Source organism: Spodoptera frugiperda, chromosome 23 (assembly GCF_023101765.2).
Source record: "Spodoptera frugiperda isolate SF20-4 chromosome 23, AGI-APGP_CSIRO_Sfru_2.0, whole genome shotgun sequence".
NCBI lineage: Eukaryota > Metazoa > Arthropoda > Insecta > Lepidoptera > Noctuidae > Spodoptera > Spodoptera frugiperda.
In genome coordinates, this window is record NC_064234.1 from 212025 (window position 1) to 236153 (window position 24129).

Below are 24129 nucleotides of genomic sequence, written 5' to 3' on the forward strand. Positions count from 1 at the left end.
GCCATATGTTTCTGAAGTGAGGGTATTAGAAGGTGGCCACTAATGGAGACAAAATTATGAATTTCTCCATCTTTGGCCACATGGTTGTCAAAAACTTTTGTACATAGACGCCCCACTTCTAGTCATTTATCGTAATTTATTTATTATTTTTCCTTGGCTTTACATATCAACAAATACATTTTTCATTTTCAGAGATGCAATAAATTGCCTTCACACAAAGGGGAGGTCAGTTTACTGTGTAGCTTTTACCAACGTCATATAAATGTTGATCTCTTTATTTGTAAGTTAAATTCAAGTGAAGTAATAATATTTCATATTTTCCAAACTAAATGAAAACCATTGTTTCTAAAATGTCAAATTTAATTAATAAATTTTGATTACTTTTATTGTATTTTTTGATGGCCAGAACTGGCACACGACCGTGGCCAGAAATGGCACGAATCTGGCCAAAAATGGCACAAACTCCCCTTTTTTTTTCTTTTTTATACAGTTATTTTTCTATTGGACGTTCTTTAAAAAAAGGGTTTTCTTAGGCAAGGTTAATACATGTTTAATGACTTTTTACAAGAAATATGTTTGTGATAACAAAAACTATAAGTTAAGAAAGCCTCAAAGTCGACAAAATTCTTAAAGTGGCCACAACCGGGTCACTTACGATACTACATACATTGCAAGTTAAAAAGCTTGTAAATATAAAAGATTTTAAGTCCGTAGAAGTCTGAGAGTCATTGGAGGAGGATTGTGTTCAGCAGTCAAATCAGAATCATGATTACGTTCAAATCAGCTTTAGATTCTCAGAGCAGATTTAATGATGATGATTAAGTCTGAGAATACAGTCTTCCCCAGGCGAGGAGAATCTATGAGGGTTTCTACCTTTGAGGTCAAAAAAGCCCAGTTATAATTTATAGCTACTTCCGCGCAGTTTCACCCGCTCTGCTCGGCTCTTACTGGTTGTAGCGTGATGTTTTATATGTTTTATTATTTTATATTTTGTTTTACATATTTTATAGTCTTCCTCGATAAATGCACTATCCAACACAAAAAGAATTATTCAAATCGACCAGTAGTTCCGGAGATTAGCGCGTTCAAACAAACAAACAAACTCTTCAGTTTTATAATATTAGTATAGATTACATTGAAACATTTAATTCGTGGATGGAAAGCGTAGATCAGTATCCTTTAGGTTGTCCTCAATCCATTTCTCAGCTTGTTGTGTCATCTCCTCATCGAAGTATTCACGCCAACCTCCAGTTTTACCTGGTTATCGAAAATTGAACCATTAAGTTACTGATATTAATTATATCTAATTAAGATTTTTCACCTGTAAGCTTTTAACAGAGAGGAGTAGAAGGAGGGTAGGAAGGCCTTTGCCTTGCAGTGGGACGATCACAGGGACGATCATGGTTGATATCTAAAACTAAGTCAAAGATTTTTCATAATTCCACTCCCATAAATAATAACGCAATGAATATCCAAAATTGGATCCATTAACTGAACTGTTTCATTACCTTTTCTAACAAATTCTTCGTTCTTTGCGAGCATTCCGAATGCTCTGAACTCCTCAAAGTTGACAGCTTTGTTCTTCTTAAAGTTCTCTATACTTAAGTGGTCACAAAGAGCTGCCGTTTGGGCGTCATTCAACTTCTTACCCAAAAAGTCCGCCACGCGATGAATCGCAGCAGGAAGATTCTAAGTACGTAATAAAAAATAGATTATTAATATTATTATTTTTTTAAATAAACATTGCCCCACACTAGGATTTTCTCCTGTGTCGTGAGTGCATTTACAAACATTAGTTCACATACACATCACACCAAGCCACCGCATCAACCGTGCAGTATTCGACAACATAGTGAAGTATCAACTTAGTTTTTTAGAAGGACCATTTGTTCTTTGTCTTTCGTTTCGATGTAATGCGGTTCTAAAGCTGATGAAAACATTTACAAATTTTATACCTTTGACAAATCTTCATAGAACAGGAACAGCATGTTCGGATCATGCCTCTTCTCCCAAGCTTCTTTGACGTGCTCGAAGTATGGTGTCATCGCCACTGGAAATTAGAGAGATACTTATTTAACAGTATTCAAAAATGCCTTGCAGGTATTTCCATGATTATAATTGCCTTCTAGCCCATCCAAATGTCATTAGATACCACCTTTCACAATATATATCTTCGCAAAAAAGCTACTTTGAATTTAAACTTACATAAATCCTTATGGAAAAGGTGCCAGAACTCCTTAAAAGTCCCTGTAAAGCCAGTCATCATGAATAGTTTTGTGTGATGGTAGAATGATACTATCACGTCTCTGGGATCCCGTGCGATGTACACCATTTTTGCTGTACCTAAAAGTTTTGGAGGTAGGAGGGACATAGGAAGGTGGGACTTTATAAAGCGAGGTGACTGCGCAGTGGCAAGGATCTGCGATGCCGGAGTAGCGATCCTATTAATGAATTGTATCATCATATCCTCATTAAAATTTTCACTGTTCTGTCTCGCAGCCTTCATGAAACTTTCTAATCCGCCGTCTGGTACAAACATGAACATTCTGGAATAAATTGCACGTTCAATAAATAGTGTATAGCATGGTTAAAAATGTAATTTGCTTCATAGAATGTTTAATCTTTTCGCCGGAGCCTCTTAATCTTTAAAGTGACTTCGTATCACATTTTTTATACTGCGGCTTTTGAACAAGTACCTAGCTTCACTGACAATCAAAGTCATTGAGTATTAATTGAAATAAATGCTTTAATTTGACTTTATAAATGTGTCGTTCATATTTTTTTGCATTGTAAGTCTAATAACACTTGTACTAACTCCAGAAATGAATATCTTTCGATGAGTGGAACGGTTAATGCTTTTTCATAATCCAAGTCATTTGCCAGCAGCCACACTAGCTCTTGAGTCCATGTAGTTCCTGTAACAGATGAATGATTTCATAAACTTGACTTTTAGGGTGCTTTTTGAAAACTAAGAATTCAGAGATAGTATTATCCCAGATAATTAGTTTAGCTTAGGCTTAGGCTTCATGTGCGCAAAAGCGGTAACTGAAAACTGAAGGCTATAGTTAAAAAAAAATGCCAGGTACTAAGATTTGTAGATTGTTAATAGATCAGACCATACCTGATCGTTGATAACTGGTGACAAATATGTCGCCAGACCTTAAAGGCAGGTTATAGATGTCAGCAGCATTCTTTTTAAAAGCTTTGGTTACTATGTAACCCTTAGGACCGAGGCGAGCTAATTCTGATGCGTATGAAACTGTAAGGAATAAAGATAATAAAGTTAAATACTGCCGAACTCGGTCACAGGTCTCGGGTTCGAATCCCGGGTCTGGCTAAGCATTGCTGGGCTTTTTTCGGTTTGTTGAACATTTCTCAGTAGTAGGACGGATTCTGGAATTGAGTAGTATATGGCAATAGGCTCATCCCTCCCCCCTACATTGAACTTTTAACACAAATGGTGAAAAGTGGGTGTACACTGTACATTACATAGCGGCATTACATGCTGTAATGTGCAGCTTTGCCTACCCTTTCGGGGATAAAAACTAAAAATCACAGTTAGAAAAACTCTACTAGCTTCGAGTCACAGAGCCGGACTCTTGATTATAAGCAGCGTGTGACGTCGCTCAACCTACTGTGGCCTTAGTCTGCTATTACAATTGTGTCAGAATGATCAATCATTGGTCAGTGCAAGAGGGACGGAGCTATACAACCTACATAGCTCCGTCCCTCTCCGTCTCAATAGTAATAGTAGACTAAGGCCCCTAGTTTTTAGTAAATTTTGTGTATCTTACGATATGATATAGTTATTATAAAAATAAAATAAGTACGTACTTACAACTATGGAGTTTGTCTATCATTTTCTTCTCTTCATCACTTATATCACTGAATTCGAAAGGATACGACAAAGTATTACCATCTTCCATTGTGAATAAGAATTAATGGATAAACTTTCTAATAAAAATCAACGATTTACAGTCACTTACACAGACGTATGTGTGAGAACTTAAACTGTAGCAAGGATACTAAAATAAAAAAATTAAAGAAATTACTTTTAAATATAGCTGTTTTCATTCAAGTAAAAGATAAGCTAAAGATAATAACGTAATATAGGTAATTATACTGGAACACGAGAAGTATGTTTGTTTAATTTTATTGTATTTTAAAGATAATACGTTAACGTGGATGTAGCAAGAACAGCCTTATACATTATACACGTTATACTTCGACTTCCAAAATTGCGTATCGCGAAAAAGTTAACTAAGACTTCGAGTAGGTACCTAGTATGCCAAAAAAAGGATGGAAGGGATCATAATGAAGGGAGGGTGCTGAAAAGCAAGAAACATTAAAAAACAAATACTAAAATCAAAGGAACGGTCAAAACGATTAAACTGCAAAAAGAAAAGTGGACAAAAGTCATAGACCGAGAAATGGAAAAAATTTAACCGCCCGTTGTCCACACGAAGAGGGAAGTCTTCCCTCGCCTTACCCAAGGCGAGGAAAAACATTGGATGATTTTCCCCTTAAAAAAAACTTAGTTACTACCCAGATACAGTCAGACCACTCATTAATTCAGAAAGTCAACTTGAAAAATAGCTTTGTCATCCGAAGTAGCAATATTTTTGTGTTTAGCATAGTGTTTACTAATATGTTTTCCTAATTTTTTTTTGTTGTTTAACATGTTATCTTATCTCTTAATGACGTGAAAAAATGCTCACTCACTTGAATTTTTGAAAATATTCCTACATATTTCAAAAACTTTATTATAAGCCTTACTTGTATTAATGTATTGTTATGAGTAAGTAGGTAAATAAAACCATCTTAGGGTTTCGTACCTAAAGGGTAAAATCGAGATCCTATTATTAAGATTAGGGGGCCTACTCTAATTCAACGAACGAACGAAAAATCTTCGCAGATTGCATACTATGATTCTATTTATTGCGAACTTTCATGAACAAAAATGAACGAATGAAATGATATATTCATACAATCTATTAAGAAAGTACGGGAATGGATGATTTGCAAGTTACTGTTAGTAGTTAAATTAAGACTGGTCAGCTCCAAACTTTATTATTTTATTGTCCTTAAGGTTATAAATTCTACACCATAATCTGTCCGGCTATTCTAAATTTCATCCTCTTGAGTAGTTTTTGCGTGAAACAGCAACACTCACACACTTTCGCATTTATAATACTTATTAGTGGGATAGGTATCTGTCGGTATTTTGGTAAAAAAAACAAGTTAGTTTTTCGATTTTATTTTACATTCAAACTGTATAAGTAGTATTCGGTAAGTACCTATTATTATTCGTTTACATTTAAACACAAATATAAATTACTTTATAAGATTAATTTCATTATCTACAGTAGGTATAGTATCCATATATTACAATACACATATTTATTTAACAGTAGGGAAGCGTAGATCAGTATCCTTCAGGTTATCCGCAATCCATTTATCAGCTTCTTGTGTCATCTCCTCGTCGAAGTAGTCGCGCCAGCCTCCGGCTTTACCTAGTAATCGAAAAAAACATTACCATATTTCATTTATTTTTAATTTACGTGGACTCAACAAATCAGGTTTATAAAATTTGTAATGTTTTGTGGCTAACTAATATAAAATTGCTGCTACAGGCTCACTCTACATTAATCAATAATACCTAATTGTAATAACTGATGTAAAGCGAGAGTCATTTGTTAGAAGAAAATTGTAGAGTAGAGCAACATGCAATGTTGTAAATACGTCAGTGTCATGTTTTTTATTTAATATCTAAATTTTAATTTAATAAATAATTTAGTTACACGTTAACCGCCACGTCGATCATTGGTGACAGACTTATAACCTATTTACTACTTTTTACTTATAATAGGCAGGGTCGATTATTTGTGTCACAGTGCTTAATCACATTATGGTTGATCTACTCTTTGTACCAGCTTCATGTTTATTACCTTTTCTAATAAATTCTTCATCCTTGGCGAACATTCCGAGTACTCTGAGTTCGTCAAAGTTGACAGCTTTGTTTTTCTTAAAGTTTTCTATACTCAAGTGATCACAGAGAGTTGCTTTTTGTTTGTCATCCAACTTTTTACCCAAGAAGTCCGCCACGCGTTGGACAGCGGCAGGTAAGTCCTAAGGGTACAAACAAAATAGAATCTTATTACGACTACTTACGTATAATGATCAATATAAAACTTATAAGTTTCATGAAACATACTAAATTAATTATTATGTTATCGGCTTACTGACGTAACTGTTTGATGAGGAACTCGACTAGTTTCAAGCCATGCTAGAGGCTTATTTATATTCATGATAATAATTTGGTTCTTAAAAGACTATTTATTGATCATCGACTTAGTTTCTTCAGTACAAACTTACTGTTGTAAAGCATGTAAAAATATGTATAACTTAACAAACCTTTGACAAATCTTCATAGAACAGGAACAGCATGTTGGGATCATGTCTCTTCTCCCAAGCTTCTTTCACGTGCTCGAAGTATGGAGTTAACACCACTGGAAATTAAACAGATTCAGCTACATAATGTATCAGTGTTTACGAAACCCTCTCTGTATTTCTACAATTATTTATTGTTTTATACTTTGTTTAGGTAAGTTACCTAAGTACACTGTATTTTAAAACTTACTTAAATTCCCATGGAATAGGTGCCAAAACTCCTTAAAAGTTCCTTTAAAACCAGTATGCATGAAAAGTCTAGTATGATGGTAGTATGATACAGCCACGTCTCTAGGATCTCGTGCAATGTACACCATTTTTGCTGTGTCTAAAAGATTCCGGGGCAGTAGGGACATAGGAAGGTGGGACTTTATAAAGCGAGGTGACGGTCTGGTAGCTAGGTCGCCTGTTATCGGAGAACCGAGCCATTTAATCATTTTCAACATGCTTTCCTTATCGAAATTTTCACTATTCTGGCTCAATGCCTTCATGAAACCATCTATTCCTGTGTCTGGTACATTCATGAACATTCTGAAATAAATTACATGTTCATTATGGTTAATATTTTTGTATTTCCTTGGTAGAAAAGTTAATATTAGGTTAAAAATTATACTTACTCCAGAAATGAATATCTTTCGATGAGCGGAGTAGACAAAGCCTTTTCATAATCCAAGTCACTTGCCAGCAGCCACACCAACTCTTGAGTCCATGTTGTTCCTGTAAAGCATGAATGACGTCATCAAATTTTGTTGTATTTTGTTTCATGAGGTTTTATTTATCCGTCGCATATCAAATATGTTGAGAATCAACAATTTAATACCATTACATAACAATTCCATGGTGAATTAAGTTGATTAATAACAATTGCAATTGCAATTATTGCAATGATGGTGCAAGTTTTAGAAACTGAGTATAAGGATATAACTAGCTTATAACAAGGGATCAATAATTTAATGGCCACCTGGATTACAAAAATACATAATGATATACGACATATAATTAATATCGATTAATTACATGTTTTTGTTTATATGCACGGTATTATCTGTTGATAAATAAATTCAATTTATCCATTTCGAACGGGTATTCCCACTATCACGACTTTATACATAAAAGCGGGAACAAAATGAGCAACTATAATATAATCAATTGTTGTGGATCACTATCATTTACCTAGGATCCAGAAAGTATTAGGTATCTAGGTATTAGGATTTGTTAAAAGATAGACCATACCTGATCTTTGATAACTGGTGACAAATATGTCGCTAGACCTTAAAGGCAGGTTATAGATGTTAGCAGCATCCGTTTTGAAAATTTTGGAGACAAGATAACCTTTGGGACCGACGCGCAAAAATTCATATGGATCTATAACAAATTGATATATAATATTAAATACAAAAATGTTGATTCACTAATATTATAAATGTGATAGTTTGTTCGTTTGGATGTTTGTTCGCCAATCACGCTGAAACTACTGAGCGGATTGTGATGCAATTTAGTATACAGGTAGGATAACTTAGTAGCTTAGCTGATAGGATACTTTTCATCCCACTGGAGAGCAGGCGACGCCGCTGGTCGAAGCTAGTTTAAATATAATGTTAAATACAGAAATGTTATGTACTGATAGTGCTTTTTAGAACTGTAGGTATATACGGACAGTATACCTCCAACGAAAATGTTATCAAATACAAATTCTAAATATATTTTGTTAGAGATTAGATAGAGTGCGATTACTGTTAGTTACATAATGTATGTAACTATATGATGGACGAGAAATTACAGCATGTAGAAAAATACATTTTGATTTCGAATAACACTAGTAACGACTCTGATGTTTCAAGTGTCCATGGGCGCGATTGCTTACCATCAGGTAATCCGTCTGCTCGTATAAAAAAATAATAGAAATATACTACATTAAACTTACTTTATTTGTACACAAGAAGTACTTAAGGTACTTAGATAATAGAAATAATTAGATTAAATGGTATGCAAACTAAATTATTAGGTATGACTAAAATATTTACACCTTAAAAATTCCTAACAATAAATTAAAATGAAATAAAATTAAAATTACTTATATATTAAGTACTTACAAGCATGCAGTTTCTCGTTAAGACTCTTTTCTTCATCACTTATATTATAAAATTCGTAAGGATACGGCATAGTTTGTTCATCCCCCATTATGAAGTACGTAATAATAAATTAAATGATCGAAACAGGTGTGTAAGAACTCAAAATGCAGTTAGGATACTGCAATAATGTAAGGATAGCACCTAAATATGAATACGGATAAGATTGAGATAAGTAAAGATAAAACAATAAGTATCTACATAAATATGTACGTAATCACGAGGCAGTATGTTTATTACATTTTAAAGTAAATATTTGCTATGGATTTAGTGGAAGGAGAAAGGCCTTTATCACTTGTATTTTTTCGTGTCTTAGCTACGGCTTGTATAGGTAATTGGGTATGCCAGGATACCGAACATATGCAGGGTGTAAAGCCTAAACGGAACGTTCCCGAAAAACGCTCTCGGGGGTCCCGGGCTCCCTTCCCCTCTCGGGCATGACAAAATTGGGTTTTTTTCGGTTTTTCAAAAATTTCTCAGTAGTAGCACTGAGTCTGGAATTGTGTCCAGTATATGGCAATAGGCTCACGTGAGGCTCACCCCCTATTACATGGGACTTGTAATAGGGGGCTATTACAAGGGAGCTGTGGACTACCTAGCGGGTTTACCGGGACTCCGGCTCGAAAAGCAGGAATATGAACGGGGTTGTATTTATTCAGTAAGAATCTGACACTGCCTCTCGCCTCGCCCGAGGCGGGAGAAGTCATTGGATGATTTTGCCCCCTTCAAAAATGATTGTAAATGAATAGAGAGGAAAAAAAATAAACATAAATATGATTTGTTGTTTTAATTTTATTGTCAACAGTTAACCAAATCATAATTATATCAGTCTATTTAACAGTTGGGAAGCGCAAGTCAGTATCCTTCAAGTTGTCTTCGATCCATTTCTCAGCTTGTTGTGTCATCTCCTCGTCGAAGTAGTCACGCCAGCCTCCAGCTTTTCCTGGGAACATAAATGAGACAAAATGTTATTTTTTTTTTAATATTGTAGTAAGTGTATGAAACTATAGTGTTCACTGTATCTATAAAGTTAAAATACTATGCTGAAAACCGTATCAAAATCGGTTCAGCCAAACGCGAGATAATCACGCACAAACATACTGAGCACCTCCTCTTTTTGAAATCGGTTAAAAACACAGCGTTTTATTATTATCTATAAATCATATTCACCTTTCCTCATAAACTTTTCCTCGTTCGAAAGGACACCATATTCTCTCAATTCTTCATGGTTAACTGAATCATTTTTCTTAAAGTTTTCGAAGCTGAGGTGGTCACACAAGCGGTCCATCTGCTCAGGTGTCACCTCTTTGCCTAAAAAGTCAGCCACGCGACGGACTGCAGCTGGCAAATCCTAGAAATAAGTACACCAAGGATTTAAAAAAAAATAGATTGTTTGTTTAATTGATATAATTAGATAATAATAAAATAAGGCACAGGAGAAAAAACTAGTGCGGAGCAACGTTCTTTAACAAAAAACTATTAAAATATAGAAAGAGTTTTCAAAAAAGAGATCTTACAACTTATCTACCACTAATACCACGTTTAATGACACAATAATAATACAACCATGCCAATTTTTAGGAAGGTGCGAATTAATGTAACCTTCAATGTCTATTTTGACCGGACTAGTTTCACGGTCGACTTTATATTAGTATTTGAATCGTTAATTTCGATGTTTAACAACAAATTATCGAATTGTATTCATATCATGCTTAACTTTATTAAGCCTTAAATCAGTAAGTAAGATTTTTATAATAATACCTTAATAAGTTCTTCGTAGAATAAGAACAGCATGTTCGGATGATCTCTCAACTCCCAAGCCTCTTTCACGTGCTCGAAAAATGGTGTCTCAGTGACTGCAATTAATAAAAAAAATATTTTACCAATAGTGTGTAATCCATTGATTATATACAAACTATAAGGAAATTCTATCGCATGTTTTGAATAAATTAACTATTTATTAAGTTAAAAAGGAACATTTTACACCAGAACTCCTCTGGTTTTGTGGGTGTCCATTGGCGGTGCCGATTGCTTACCATCAGGTTATCCATCTGCTCATATTACATACAAACAAATAGGCATCCCACCTGAATATAGAAGGAACGTCTTTCGCATGTTTTAAATAAATCAACTACAACAACTCATTATGTTATGAAGGAGCATTCTTTTTGTTATTAAAAATCCTTTCCACTTACATAGATTTCTTATAAACAGGTTCCAGAAATCTTTGAACGGGCTTGGAAAGTCCAACACTTTGAACAGCTTAGAGTGGTGGTAGCAGGACACCGCTACGTCTCTGGGGTCACGAGCCACGTACACCACCTTCGCAGTATCCAGGATTTTTGGAGGCAACAAACACATTGGGAGATGAGACTTGATAAATCGCCGAGATTGAGCAAGTCGTAGTCTCTCTGACACAGGTTTCGCTATTTTCTCTATCAAGTCTAGCGCCTTCTGTTTGTCCTCACTCCTTTCAAGTAAATCCTGCTGCCATTTCTTGTTGAAGAACATAAATAATCTGTGGGTAAATAACAGTTAGAATGACAAGACATTATAACTACATAGTATAAAGCAAAGTCGCTTTCTCTGTCCCTATGTCCCTTTGTACACTTAAATCTTTAAACCTACGCAACGGATTTTGATGCGGTTTTTTTAATAGATAGAGATGATTCTAGAGGAAGGTTTATATGTATAATACATGCATAATCATATCACCATTGCACCCATGCGAAGCTGGGGCGGGTCGGGTAATATATAATTTAACGTATACGTAAACAAATGCTAGTAGCGTTACGATAAATACTCACTCAAGGAAAGGGTATCTCTCTGTAATTGGAATTTTGGCAGCAGTTTCGTAGTCAAAATCATTAGCCAGCAGCCACACTAACTCCTGGGTCCACGTGGTACCTGTTCAAGAATATCAGAATATTTACAAGGATGTAGGATGTAGGAGCTCACATATGCTCCATTAAAGAATCAAGAGTAAGGTCAAATAGAGGACTTTATAAAAAAGAATCAAAAATCTAAGAACCTTTCTTTCAAAGACTATCGACATACAAATACTATTTTTAAAATTCAACACCTAGATGTTAATTAATATTTTCTGTCTCTACCTATAACTCAAATAAATCACTTAGTGAATTGGTAATAAATAAAAAAAAAACGGCTGGACCAAGTCGGCAAACTCGTTTTGCAAGCATTCATTGGTATGGCGAATTCGAAAAATCTAAATTTCAATCCAGGGTCAATAAAATAATGTCAGTTGGTCAATGAGACGTTTGAAAACCAATAAATAATTACATTTATTAAATGTTAAGGAAAAATCCTTGGCGTATGCCCACTTAGCCATATCGACTGATATAAAAAATCCCCAATCCTCAAATCAGTAATCTCCCAAAAGGCCTGCAATGCATTTGTAACTCCTCTGGTGTTGCTGGTGTCCATGGGCGGTGCCGATGGCTTACCAACTAATAAGCATAAAATAACGATAAAACATAGAGACACGCTACCTGATCGTTGGTATGTAACCACGAAGACATCACTGGGCCGCAGCGACATATTGTACACATTCTCTATATCTTCCAAGTAGGGACGAAGGAATATGTACTTCTTCGGTCCAACAGTCACGAAATCCGGCTCCGCTGTAAATACAGATCATATAATTTAAGGTACTTACATGAGTTTATAAAAAATTGCTTATTTGCTCAAACATAAACAATAGTATTATAAATATTCAGCATGACATCAACTTTTCTGGAGTCGGATCTACTACAACTAAGTACTACTGTAACTAGATTGTTTTGAAACATTCTCGGCAAGTAAAGTTAAAATTGGCGTGTCGCCCTGTGACTAGAGTTTGGTTAATTATGCGAACAAAACATATGAAACTTCAATCTCTCTACATTGATCTGTTTAGTATAATAATTATATAACACTAGCAAACTCGGCGAACTCCGTTTCGCCACCAATGATTTTCCCTGTTTTCCTGCTTTTCTCTTAATTTTTTCCTGAATTTTCTTTTCTATAAACCTCACGGAGCCCGAGACCTTTCCAACGAATGCAAAACCGTGCAAATCGGTTCGTGCATTCTGGAGTTATAGCGTCAGGAAGGAAAACCCGACTTATTTTTATATAATAGACTAGCAAACCCGGCGAACTCCGCTTCACCACCAATGACTTTCCTGATTTTTTTTTGCTATAAACCTCACGGAGCCCGAGGCCTTTCCAACGAATACAAAACCATGTAAATCGGTTCATGCGTTCTCGAGTTATAGCGTCAGGAAGGAAAACCCGACTTATTTTTATATAATAGATAACAATTTATTTGTTCGTCCGTTCGTTCATTCGTTCGTTTGTTTACCGGCTTATAAAAACAATCAATGTCGATTGTAGCATAATCTATAAAAAAAAGTTTATTTGGTGATTGATGATAACAATATGCTATCCGATACATTTTCGTAATGAGTTAAGGAAATTTCCATCGATAATACGAATTTACAGTCATTTCACATGTACTATCGGCAAAATTTACGGTAGTACACTTGTTAAACAAAATACTGTGGCGAACTAGCTATCTACTGGGCGATTTCCCTGTGGTCTCACGCGCCGAGTGCTTGCGAATCGCCTAACGATGGTCAAGCGCCAACTTTGATAATTGTACTTTCATCTACAGATTACCTTAATTACTAGATAAACATGATGCGCTGATACTGTACTTGTATAATCATCATTGCAGCTGAGGGGATTAAAAGGTTTGACGTTGTTGTTTGTTATGCAATTCATATGTTTTTATGGCCTGTTTTTTTAAGTATTATGGCATCATTTTATGAGATAAAATTTTGACACGTTTTGCTTACGTCATAATTCTATTCCTGAGCAAATCTCTGAGGATGTTTTAACTGCCTATTATTTAAAGTATTTAACCACATCCCCAGTGACGTGTTAAAGTGTTTTTTATGAAGTTATTCCCATATCTATCAGTCAGATCAAAACAATGCATGTGGTTATGCATAGCTCTCAGCGGGAAATGTATTTTTACCATGAAGCAAATACAAAGAGATGTCATAACTGGACTTCCCTTTAACATAATCCGTAACACTTTACGGGGAGCCCGGCACGTTACAAACTACGTCCCTCTCTATTTTCAAATAAGTATGCAGTTCCCTATTACAAACACGTTTCCAATTGTCCACATTTAAATGTGCCACTTTCTGAGTGCTTATAGCCTATCTACACCTATAATATCATTGGGCAGGATCCATTTATTTTATTAATATCCTCTTTGTAATTGCTTCAATATTTTTAACGCTCTACTATATTTATTCCGCCTAAACTAGCAAATATATTTAATTCATGAGTTGAGTTCCTAGTTATTTTTAAGTCGATCGACTTAGCTGCGACGGTATATTACCACAAGCATTAATCACCACGCTTGCTCAATGTGGGTTGGCGATTTAAAACTTATAATTGCAAATTATAAGCCCAGGTTTCCTTACGATGTTTTTCTTCACCGTTTGTTAGTAGTGTCTAAATAATCTTAGAATGTCCATATAACTCGGAATAAGGCGCATTAGTACTTGTTGTTGGCAGGTCTCGAACCCGCACCCTCATGTATGAGGAGCGGCAAATAGGCCTATTCACTTATGATTCCACATCCACCTTAATATTGGTATTACATCTCAAGCCAACAAATTCTTTTACTTATTCAATTCAAAGTATTTACTATTTTGATGAGGTTTAAATAAACCTTAATAAAATTACTGACACAATCTTTTTATTTTAAAAATCATTATTTTTGATTCATTTATAATTTCGTTGTTTTATTTTTTAAGGTGTTGAATAATTAATTAACCTATTTAATTTTATGTTAAATAAAATAAATTCGACTAATACGCTACTGTTACCGTTTCATACAAAATTTCACTGAATTTTTTTAATGTTTGGTACAGAGAAAATAAGTTTTTGATTATGAATTGATACAATTTTCGACCAGTGACCAGTACCTAGAGTTTATTTTTTTAAAAGAGTGTAAAGAGTTTATTTTTTCTAAAACTTAGAACCTGTTACAAAATTACAGAAGAATTTTATAAAACAGCTACTTACATGCATAATATTTAGCCAGCTCCGCCCTTATTTCAGGCTTTAACTCATCTTTTTCATATGGAAAATTCGAACCACCATTTTGTTCACTCATTTTGCACAACACTGCGTTAGACTTAATTTCTTGAAATCACTTTATACTGAATATTTGATAAAACGTATTGTTTTTTATTATTGTATGTTTTTAAAGATATGATAACGCGAATGATAATAAGTTTATATGTTGCGGTTCATATATAGCTGAGGGTGTTGGTATGTTTTATATTTGTTTGTGTTCAAACTTTTGGAGGCTGAGTCACCCTCGTCCGTAGGAGAGCACCCAAAAAAATGAACCCCTACACGTGGCTTCTGGGTGGTGCTAACCAGGTGACACTCTGGTGGTAGGCTTCGGCCGACGGCATTATGACCACCCACCGAGCAAAACCGTGTCGCCAAGTGGCCTAGCCGTGTTCCGCCACGATGCTCGGTGAAGCCGTATGAGAGGATGGATCGAGATGTTTGCTCCACTATGGGTAGACCGGTCTGGCGCGCGCTGGTGTAGCTTCATCGGGTGGCCAGTCGCGGAGGGTAGCGGGATCCGAGGCACGGTGCACCGCTGGCCGACCGCAGATAGTTGGGGGCCTAATTAGCGTGCTAGCCACACGTGAAAGGCTGCCCCGCCATCTAGCGAAAAAACCCCTGGATACGCCATCGTGCCGGTTGGCGACCGGACGAGAGGGCCCGATGGATATTCATGGGGGGGCTCGGGCGTCCCTGCAGTCTCCAGGCTGGCCTCCCAATGGTGTAGCTAACTGCGGTGCGCGTCTGGGGTCGCCTGTGTGGAGGAACATTTCACTGCCATCCTCTCAGCAACCTCATACTCCTAACATGAGAACAAGAGCAAGGAAAAGGGTACAACAGCGGCTGCACTCCCTCTCCCTCAAAGTGCACCTCTCAAATATTCGAGACTTGCACTCAAATATCAATGCGGTCCATCTCCACCTCGAGACCGAGAAGTAGCGGATCATCTTGAGCTTCTGGGCGTAACTCTATCGCCAACGCTTAACTTCGGCTCTTATATAGAGTCGAAGGCGCATCTGGCTGGTAGGAAGTTGGGTATCCTCTCGAAGGTGAGACGGTACTTCACACCGAAACAACTGCTGAGCCTGTACCAAGCGCAGGTTCGGTCATGTATGGAGTACTGTTCTCACCTTTGGGACGGCTCGGCCAAATACCAGCTAGTTGCGCTCGAACACATTGAAAGGCGTGCCAAGAAGCTCATCAATGATGATGCGCATGTGGCCCGGCTTCAAAGCCTTGAACACAGGCGCAAGGTCGCAAGCCTTTCCGGATACATTTCGGAGAGTGAGCAGGGGAATTGCACAACTTGATTCCCCCTAGTCCTTTTCATCATCGAACCACAAGACAATCGACGAGGCGTCACCGCTTCATGGTAGATATCCCACCCACTCGCACGAAGCGCTTCGCTTCAAGCTTCCTTGTGCGAACTGCAAGGGAGTGGAACTCCTTGCCGGAGTCTGTGTTTCCTGATGGGTATAACCTGGGTGTCTTCAAGGCCCGAGTGAATAGGTTGCTTATGGGCAGACGTGCTCCACCGTAGACCGCATCATCACTTACCATCAGGTGAGATAGCGGCCAAACGTCAACCCATTAAACGTAAAAAAAAAACTACGTAGGAAGTACTGACACACACAGAGGTAGTCCTAGCATTAAATATGGTTGCCGTGGTATAGTCGCAGTAGATATACTCGGAAATAAATGGACGTTGAAGCTAACATCGTAAAGCTGGTTTCACACCAGCACTCTAATTTGCAAGTCTTTATTATTTTTACATAACCATTATTAGATTGCAACTGTCATGTTTATGTACCTATGTACTTCCATTGTATAAGTATATATGTGTTGCTGTTTATGTTGTATGTGTGTACATGAGTAGTAAATTAATAAATACAATAAAACTGATATAAGAAATTAATACTCGTTTTATTATAACCTGAGCAAGTATTAATTGAATTAGTATTATGTATTATGTTCTCATCTTTACATAGTTGTTGCCAATATTTATTATCACGGAGGTCACCACGGAACATATGATAAACAGAGGTCTGGAAGATGTCATTGGCCTATGTTTAACAGTAGGTAAATGAACTTTTCCTACCGAAACATTGTTATTTGTATTGCGTCAGTGTATTGTATTCCAGGGTTACCGGGATTTGGAATAACTATGCCAGCAACTGTTTACCTGTTTCAAGTATTCAAGTATTTATTGCATCCATAATGTACATAGGTGTTAGAAAATACAGTATTTAGTCACAATTATGGACCCTGTCGGGCACAGCAAAATATAAAATTCGTAGGAGAGAGGAAGGGCGTTTAGTATTAATTTAATGTCATATTAAAATTAATTAAATAAGTATTTGGTAATTTCAATATTGTAGTGTATACAACGTGTAACAAAAAGGGGGTATACATATCAATTGCACGGCTTCTAGATAACATAACAAACGATACGGGAAGGGTTTTTAAACTCATGTTTTCATGGTACCAAGTTATGAATTTTTCAAATCGCGCTGCCGCGTGATTCAAAATTAGGTAGACAGGTACTAGGCGATCAGATTGACAGAAGAAATGTTTCGTAATACTCGCGAGTGATCCCTGTAGTGTTGTGACATGATTATATGATTTAAAATGAAGAAACATGCGATACCAAGTATTTGGTACAAAATTTTTTTTAATCGTATTTTCAGCTGAAACTTCGTGTAGAGACTCTATTCAACCTGTATTCATCAGCGCTTCTTGATGTATATGGGTATTTTGTTACACGTTGTATATGTGTTTAGTAGTATATTAGAATATATATTAAGTCTTCTTTATTATATTTTTATTAATTATAATTATACATGTTCGCTTCCATTCGTATTTATTTATATATGTTATATATTTATATATATGTTATATTTATTGTTAGTTTTTAGTATTTATTTTTAATATATTTATCATACAATGTTTAATAATTAGTTTTATGGTAACTCGTTTTGTATAGTTATTTAAGTAATATTTAGTCTTATTTAGTGTTGACTATTTATTATTGTGATATTTGTAAATAGTGGGTACTTGTATCATGTTCATTTTTATTGTACAACCGGTCAGCCAGTCTACGAATATACGTCCTACCGTTAAGTCGTGATTTCATTGTTTGCCCCAATACTCTTCAGTGGCGACGAGCAGTATCGAATTACGCGTAAAATAGTTTTAGTTGCAAAATGTCGATCGGAAAGATTGCGGAATTTAAAGTACAAAGTGACGATTGGAAATTGTACGTGGAACGTTTAGAACAATATTTCCTGGTGAACAAAATACCGGTTGAGTTACAAGTGCCTACGCTAATTACAGTTATGGGGGCAGAATCTTACGAACTTTTGGTCAATTTGTGTACGCCAGAGAAACCAAAAAACAAAACATTTACGCAGATCACGGACATTATGGAAAAACACTTGCAACCCAAACCTAGTGAGTTAGCCGAGCGTTACAAATTTAGAAATAGAAAACAAAAGGAGGGTGAAACTATTTCCGAATATACCGCAGTTTTGAAGAAAATGACCAAGACCTGTGAATTTGGAAGCTGGCTAGAAGAAAGTTTGAGAGACCAGTTAGTTTGTGGCATAACTAATGAAACGATACGACAACGATTATTCGCCGAAAGTAAGCTGGATTTCGGCAAGGCGTATAAGTTAGCAATTAGTATGGAGGCGGCAGAAAAAGACGCGGCAGAAGTGGTCAGACAGGGAGGGTCGGCGAGCGAGACAGCGGCAGCGGCGACGTCGGTGACGTGCCAGGCGATGTCAGCTGCGAAATCATCACGGTGGCGGAGCGGGCCAGCGCCGGCGGCTCGCGGAGCGCGGGACGGCAGCGGAGTGGCGCGGGAGGCCACTGCGCAGCCCGCGTGGAGGCGAGGCCCGCGCGCACCGCCAGCGCCCGCGCCCGCGCAGCTGGGTGAGCGTGCGCAGCGGCAGTGTCGAGTGTGCGGCGCGGGTCACGACGCGGCCACGTGCAAGTTTTCGCGTTACGTTTGCCGAGTATGTAACCGAGTGGGACATCTGCGACGCGTGTGCCCGAATTTAGCGAGACACTTCAATGTCGACATCGATCAAACAAAGGAAGAAAACTCAAACGAAAGTATGGGAAGTGACGAGGTAATTTTTATCGATGTGTGTAAATTAACCGCTATAGAATGTAAACCAGTGTATTTAGAATTAAACGTAAATGGCAAAAATATTAAAATGGAGTGCGACACGGGCAGTGCTATCTCATGTATAAGTCGGGAATGTTACATGAGATTATTTAAAAATCTATGTCTAAAGCCATGTCAGTTAACTCTTAGATATTATACGGGGGAATTAGTCAAACCCTTAGGAGTCATATTACCAACTGTTAAGTACAAAGATCTGAGCAAGACATTAGAATTATTTGTTGTGGAGAATGGGAAGACTGTTCTTTTAGGACGGCAATGGATGGCCGAATTAAAAATACAGTTACCTATTGTAAATTACGAATGTAACAATGTGGCTATGTACAAAAATGACGTTTTTGACTTTCATACTTTCAGTACCAAATACTCTGAGGTGTTTGCGGACGGTCTGGGGCGATTCACCGGTGGCAAAGTGAGCGTGCACGTGCGCGAGGGCGCGCGGCCGGTGTTCATGCGAGCGCGGCCGCTGGCGTACGCGCTGCGCGAGCCGGTGGAGCGCGCGCTGGCCCAGCTGCAGCGCGACGGCATTCTCTCACCGGTGGAGCGCTCGGACTGGGCGACCCCGATCGTACCGATCGTAAAGAAGGACGGTAACATTAGGATTTGTGCTGATTATAAATTAACGCTCAATAAAGTTATAGAAGTTGACCGCTATCCGTTGCCTAGGGTGGAGGAACTGCTGCTTCGACTGAGGGGTGGTAAACACTTCAGTAAAATTGACTTATCTCAGGCCTACGCTCAATTTGAGCTAGATGACACTAAGAAATATACAGTGATAAATACCCACAAAGGTTTATTTATGTATAACAGGCTAGTATATGGTCTTTCGTCAAGTCCGGGTATTTTCCAAAGACGGTTAGAACAATTATTTGCGGATATACCACAAGTAGGTGTTTTCTTGGATGATATTATTATCACAGGGTCAAATAAGGAGTCTCACATGCGAAACTTATGTAAGGTATTTGATCGTTTAAAAAAATATGGCCTGAGGGTAAAAAAAGAAAAGTGTGTATTCTTTGCGGAGTCAGTTAATTATTTAGGACACACTATAAGTGAAGACGGCGTTCACACGTGTCCAGACAAAGTTAAGGCAATAATTAAAACGCCCGCCCCCACGAACGTCACTGAGTTGAGAGCCTTCATCGGTATGGTCATGTACTACGGCAAGTTCGTAAAGAATGTTAGCACAGTTTTAGCACCTCTTTATAACCTGCTCAGAGCGGGTGTTCAGTACAGTTGGAGTAAAGAGTGTCAGGATGCGTTCAGCAAAGTCAAATATTTACTAACCAGTAGTGAAGTTTTAATGCATTATACACCGGAGTTGCCTATAATATTGACGACGGATGCGAGTAGCGTAGGTATCGGTGCGGTGATATCTCACGCGACGTCGAACGGCGAGCGACCAGTGGCGTACGCGTCGCGCTCGCTGACGCAGGCCGAGCGCGCCTACTCGCAGATAGACAGGGAGGCACTCGCTATTGTTTTCGGGATTCGTAAATTTCACCAGTACCTTTATGGGCGCAAGTTTATATTGAGAACTGATCATAAGCCATTGACTTACATTTTTGGAGATAAGGCAGGGATTCCTGTAATGGCCGCGTCCAGATTACAACGTTGGGCGGTGCTATTAGCGGGTTACAACTACGATATTGAGTATGTTGCGTCAAGTAAAAACTGTGCAGATGCGTTGTCACGGCTGCCATGTACCGAAGTAAATTATTTAGGTGCACAGAACGAGAACACTTACGTTAATTTCGTAGAAGATTTTTTACCGATTACGAGTAAAGATGTTAAGGAAGCAACAGCAAGTGATAAGATCCTTTGTAGAATTTTAACGTATACGCAATCCGGGTGGCCTCTAACTTGTTCAGATGAATTGATTCAACCCTATTTTAGAAGGCGTAATGAATTATACACGGAATGTGGGTGTTTAATGTGGGGGTACCGTATGGTGATACCATTTTCTCTACAAAATAAAGTTTTAAAACAACTTCATAGTAGTCACATGGGGATAGTGAAGACAAAAAGTCTAGCTCGTAGTTATGTGTGGTGGCCTAACATAGACTCGGCAGTCGAAGCGATGTGCAAGCATTGCGAGACTTGCGCGGTAGAGGCGGACGCGCCCCGGCGGGCTCCGATACAACCGTGGCCATATCACACGCGCCCCTGGAGCAGGCTTCACATTGACTTCCTAGGTCCGTACAAAGGCTTAACCTTTTTAGTTTTAATTGATTCAACTTCCAAGTGGGTAGAAGTTTTTGAGATGAACCGTACTAATGCTTCAAATGTTATAAAAGTGTTAAGATCAACATTCGCGAGATTCGGTCTACCGGAGGAATTAGTTTCTGATCAAGGTCCACCATTTACCAGTACCGAATTTAAAAAATTCCTTAAAAACAACGGAATAAAACAGAATTTTTCACCGGTTTACCACCCATCCTCAAACGGAGCAGCAGAGAACGCAGTGAAATTGTGTAAACGAGCTATCAAAAAAGCCTATAGGGATAAGGTAGATATAGATACGGCATTACAAACCTTCCTACTAGCATACCGCAATACGGTACACAGTACAACCGGGGAAACACCAGCCATGCTCTTGCAAAGACGGACGTTACGGTCAAGACTCGATTTATTGCGTACTGACCGTGTCGTCGAAGACAGAGTACGGGCAGCCCAGAGACGTCAGGTAGAATACGCTGGTGGGACGTCACGTAACTTTAGAGAGGGGGACTCAGTTTGGGCTCGGGAGTATGGCTCTGGGGATAAATGGATGAAGGGCACCGTACAAGGGGTGGACAGTTGCCGTAGGTACTCAATAGCGGCGGATAACGGTCAATTACACAAAAGACACATAGATCAAATGCGCCGTAGGTCCAGATTTTCTGATGTTACCTGTCCAGAAGAGCATGATGAGCGCCAGCAGGGTGAAGAGAATGTGGTCGAGCTGTTAAGCAAGGGTTCAGGAAAAGTTGTGCCAGAAACCCTAATAGTAAACACTAATAAAGAGGCCGAAAATGTTAACCAGGGCGATCAAGCCGACGTTCCTTCTGAACATCCCTCACCTAACGTACTATCGCCATCTGTGCCACCGGTGAGTCGTTATTCTAGGCGGACGCGGAAACCAGTAGAGAGATTTAGAATAGAATAAGTTAGTTTATAAGAATACCTAGTTTAAGTTAAGTTAGTTAGGTTAGTTTAAGTTAAGTTAAGTTAGTTAGGTTAGTTTAAGTTAAGTTAAGTTAGTTAGGTTAGTTTAAGTTAAGTTAAGTTAGTTAGGTTAGTTTAAGTTAAGTTAAGTTAGTTAGGTTAGTTTAAGTTAAGTTAGTTTTTAAGTTAAGTAAGTTAAGTAGTTTATAAGTCTAGATCTGTTACCCTAATTCTAGTATAGTGGTGGAGGTGTGATATTTGTAAATAGTGGGTACTTGTATCATGTTCATTTTTATTGTACAACCGGTCAGCCAGTCTACGAATATACGTCCTACCGTTAAGTCGTGATTTCATTGTTTGCCCCAATACTCTTCAATTATGTTATAAGTAATTTATTGTTTAGGTTAGACTAGGCTTGCCCAGCCAAGTTAGTGTTAAAAATAGGTAGTCTTATTTATTTATCCTGTAGGAATTCATCTATGGTGTAATAGCTTTTTTTAATTAAGAGTTGTTTAAATTTTCTTATAAATACACTAGTTTTTTCTATTTCTCTTAATTCTTCTGGTAAATTATTATATTTTTTTATGGACATAGCATATGGACTAGAAGCATGCATCTTTAAATTGGAACGTGGCTAATTTATTTTTGTGTCGAAGCGAGTGATTTATTAGCATGTTTCCTCTTTTTTTGTAAGAATCTGGATACTTGCGGACTAGCTTGCATAATTCTAAAATATATGTTTACTAAAGTGAGAATTTTATGTTTTGTGAAATGAGGTTTGCAACTATCAGTTTGTTCTATGTTTGTTATAATACGAATTATATTTTTCTGTAAATCAAATAGAGACTGAGCATCCGTACTGTTTCCCCACAGAAAGATACCGTACGTGAACCAAGCGTGGGCATACGCATAATACATAGTTAGTGCAGTTTTTAAATCAGTAGTCTTTTTAATTTCATGTAGGGCGTACGAAAACTTGGAGATTTTAGTTTAAGTATGTGTGATTTCCAATTTATATTCGTGTCTATTGTTAATCCTAAAAGTATGAATTGAAACTGTTTCTAGTTCTACCTGATTGTATTGGAAATTTATGTGTATTTGGGTTTTTTGACGAGTGTGAAAAGTTATTAATTTAGTCTTTGTAAAGTTTATTTCGAGATTGTGTTATGTCATCCAGTTTGTAATGTTCGAATCGAAAGTGGTATTGAGCTTTTCATTGATGTGGTTGTTCGATCGGCATGAGGTGAGGATTGAGACATCGTCAGCAAATAGGACACATAGTCCTTCTATAGTTTTAGGGAGGTCGTTTATATATATTAGGAAAAGCAGGCATCCTATAACGCTTCCCTGGGAAATTGAAGCTTGTATCGGTTTAGTTTTTGATCGAATGAGCTGTATTTCTCTAATGGTACTATTGTAGTATTCTACCTCAACTAATTGCTCTCTACTTTTCAAGTAAGACACGAACCAGTCATGAGCCTTTCCGCGCACTCCTATTCCATGCAACTTGTGCAACAGTATATCAAACTGCACCCTGTCGTAGGCTTTGGTCATATCCAGTAATATTCCTACTGCATAATGTTTATTATTAATGACGTTTAGAGCCTCTTGGATGTACTTATATACCGCTAAGCTAGTTGATCTATTTTTGCGGACCGGAAACCGTTTTGGCAATCATTAAAAATGTTGTATTTTTCACAGAATGAATATACTCGGTTGCACATTGCTTTTTCAAAGACTTTGGGAGGCGGTTGGCAGAAGCGCGATCGGTCTGTAATTATTAGGGTCTGTTTTTGCGTTCTTTTTATGTATAGGTTTAATTAATGCTCTTTTTAGCTGGTCTGGGATACTGCCTCCATCGAACGATTGATTTATTAGTTTATAAAATGGTAGGGTAAGTTCATCGGCGCACTGTCTGAAAAGGGTAGGTGGTAGTTCGTCTATGCCGTAACTGGTCTTGTTTTTTTAGATTTTTTAAGATGCTATTCACTTCATATCCGTCAACCGGGCTGAGAAACATGGTATTTTGAGTGGGGTTAATAACTGCCGTGTTAG

General features: G+C 37.6%; 3 protein-coding genes across 7 annotated transcripts; 1 reads left to right on the forward strand and 2 right to left on the reverse strand.

Annotated features, from left to right (window-relative positions):
- Nucleotides 1–1105: 1105 nt before the first annotated feature.
- LOC118266608 (sulfotransferase 1C4) lies at nt 1106–8713 on the reverse strand. Of its 5 annotated transcripts, none has more exons than XM_050703238.1 (7): nt 8544–8713; nt 7684–7815; nt 7068–7167; nt 2206–2546; nt 1956–2050; nt 1509–1689; nt 1106–1257 (listed from the first exon to the last, which is right to left on the reverse strand). In XM_050703238.1, the coding sequence occupies exons 1-7, from the start codon at nt 8629–8631 to the stop codon at nt 1145–1147; spliced, it is 1050 nt and encodes a 349-aa protein (XP_050559195.1). In that variant the 5' UTR covers nt 8632–8713; the 3' UTR covers nt 1106–1144. The 5 variants fall into 5 exon arrangements, with proteins under 5 accessions (XP_050559195.1, XP_050559194.1, XP_035436318.2 ...); XM_050703237.1 differs by lacking the exons at nt 1956–2050; nt 2206–2546 and adding exons at nt 6415–6509; nt 6641–6981; XM_035580425.2 differs by lacking the exons at nt 7068–7167; nt 7684–7815; nt 8544–8713 and adding exons at nt 2816–2915; nt 3122–3259; nt 3839–4036 and having other exon boundaries at nt 1130–1257.
- Nucleotides 8714–9351: 638 nt separating this feature from the next.
- On the reverse strand, nt 9352–16357 carry LOC118266610 (sulfotransferase 1E1). Its single transcript, XM_035580053.2, has 8 exons — nt 16219–16357; nt 14682–14918; nt 12089–12220; nt 11387–11486; nt 10775–11097; nt 10341–10435; nt 9750–9930; nt 9352–9522 (listed from the first exon to the last, which is right to left on the reverse strand). The coding sequence occupies exons 2-8, from the start codon at nt 14770–14772 to the stop codon at nt 9410–9412; spliced, it is 1035 nt and encodes a 344-aa protein (XP_035435946.2). The 5' UTR covers nt 14773–14918; nt 16219–16357; the 3' UTR covers nt 9352–9409.
- A 1409-nt stretch (nt 16358–17766) lies between these two features.
- On the forward strand, nt 17767–22415 carry LOC126912200 (uncharacterized protein K02A2.6-like). Its single transcript, XM_050703224.1, has one exon. The coding sequence runs from the start codon at nt 17942–17944 to the stop codon at nt 22073–22075; it is 4134 nt and encodes a 1377-aa protein (XP_050559181.1). The 5' UTR covers nt 17767–17941; the 3' UTR covers nt 22076–22415.
- Nucleotides 22416–24129: the final 1714 nt, after the last annotated feature.

Coding starts and splice junctions, on each gene's coding strand:
- LOC118266608 (XM_035580425.2), bottom strand. CDS start 3,926: ATGGAAGATGGTAATACTTTGTCGTATCCTTTCGAATTCAGTGATATA. Junction 3,260..3,838: donor GATAGACAAACTCCATAGTT/GTAAGTACGTAC, acceptor TATTCCTTACAG/TTTCATACGCATCAGAATTA. Junction 1,258..1,508: donor CGAAGAATTTGTTAGAAAAG/GTAATGAAACAG, acceptor TTCGATAACCAG/GTAAAACTGGAGGTTGGCGT.
- LOC118266610 (XM_035580053.2), bottom strand. CDS start 14,772: ATGAGTGAACAAAATGGTGGTTCGAATTTTCCATATGAAAAAGATGAG. Junction 12,221..14,681: donor GCTGGCTAAATATTATGCAT/GTAAGTAGCTGT, acceptor CTGTATTTACAG/CGGAGCCGGATTTCGTGACT. Junction 10,436..10,774: donor CCTGTTTATAAGAAATCTAT/GTAAGTGGAAAG, acceptor TATTAATTGCAG/TCACTGAGACACCATTTTTC.
- LOC126912200 (XM_050703224.1), top strand. CDS start 17,942: ATGTCGATCGGAAAGATTGCGGAATTTAAAGTACAAAGTGACGATTGG.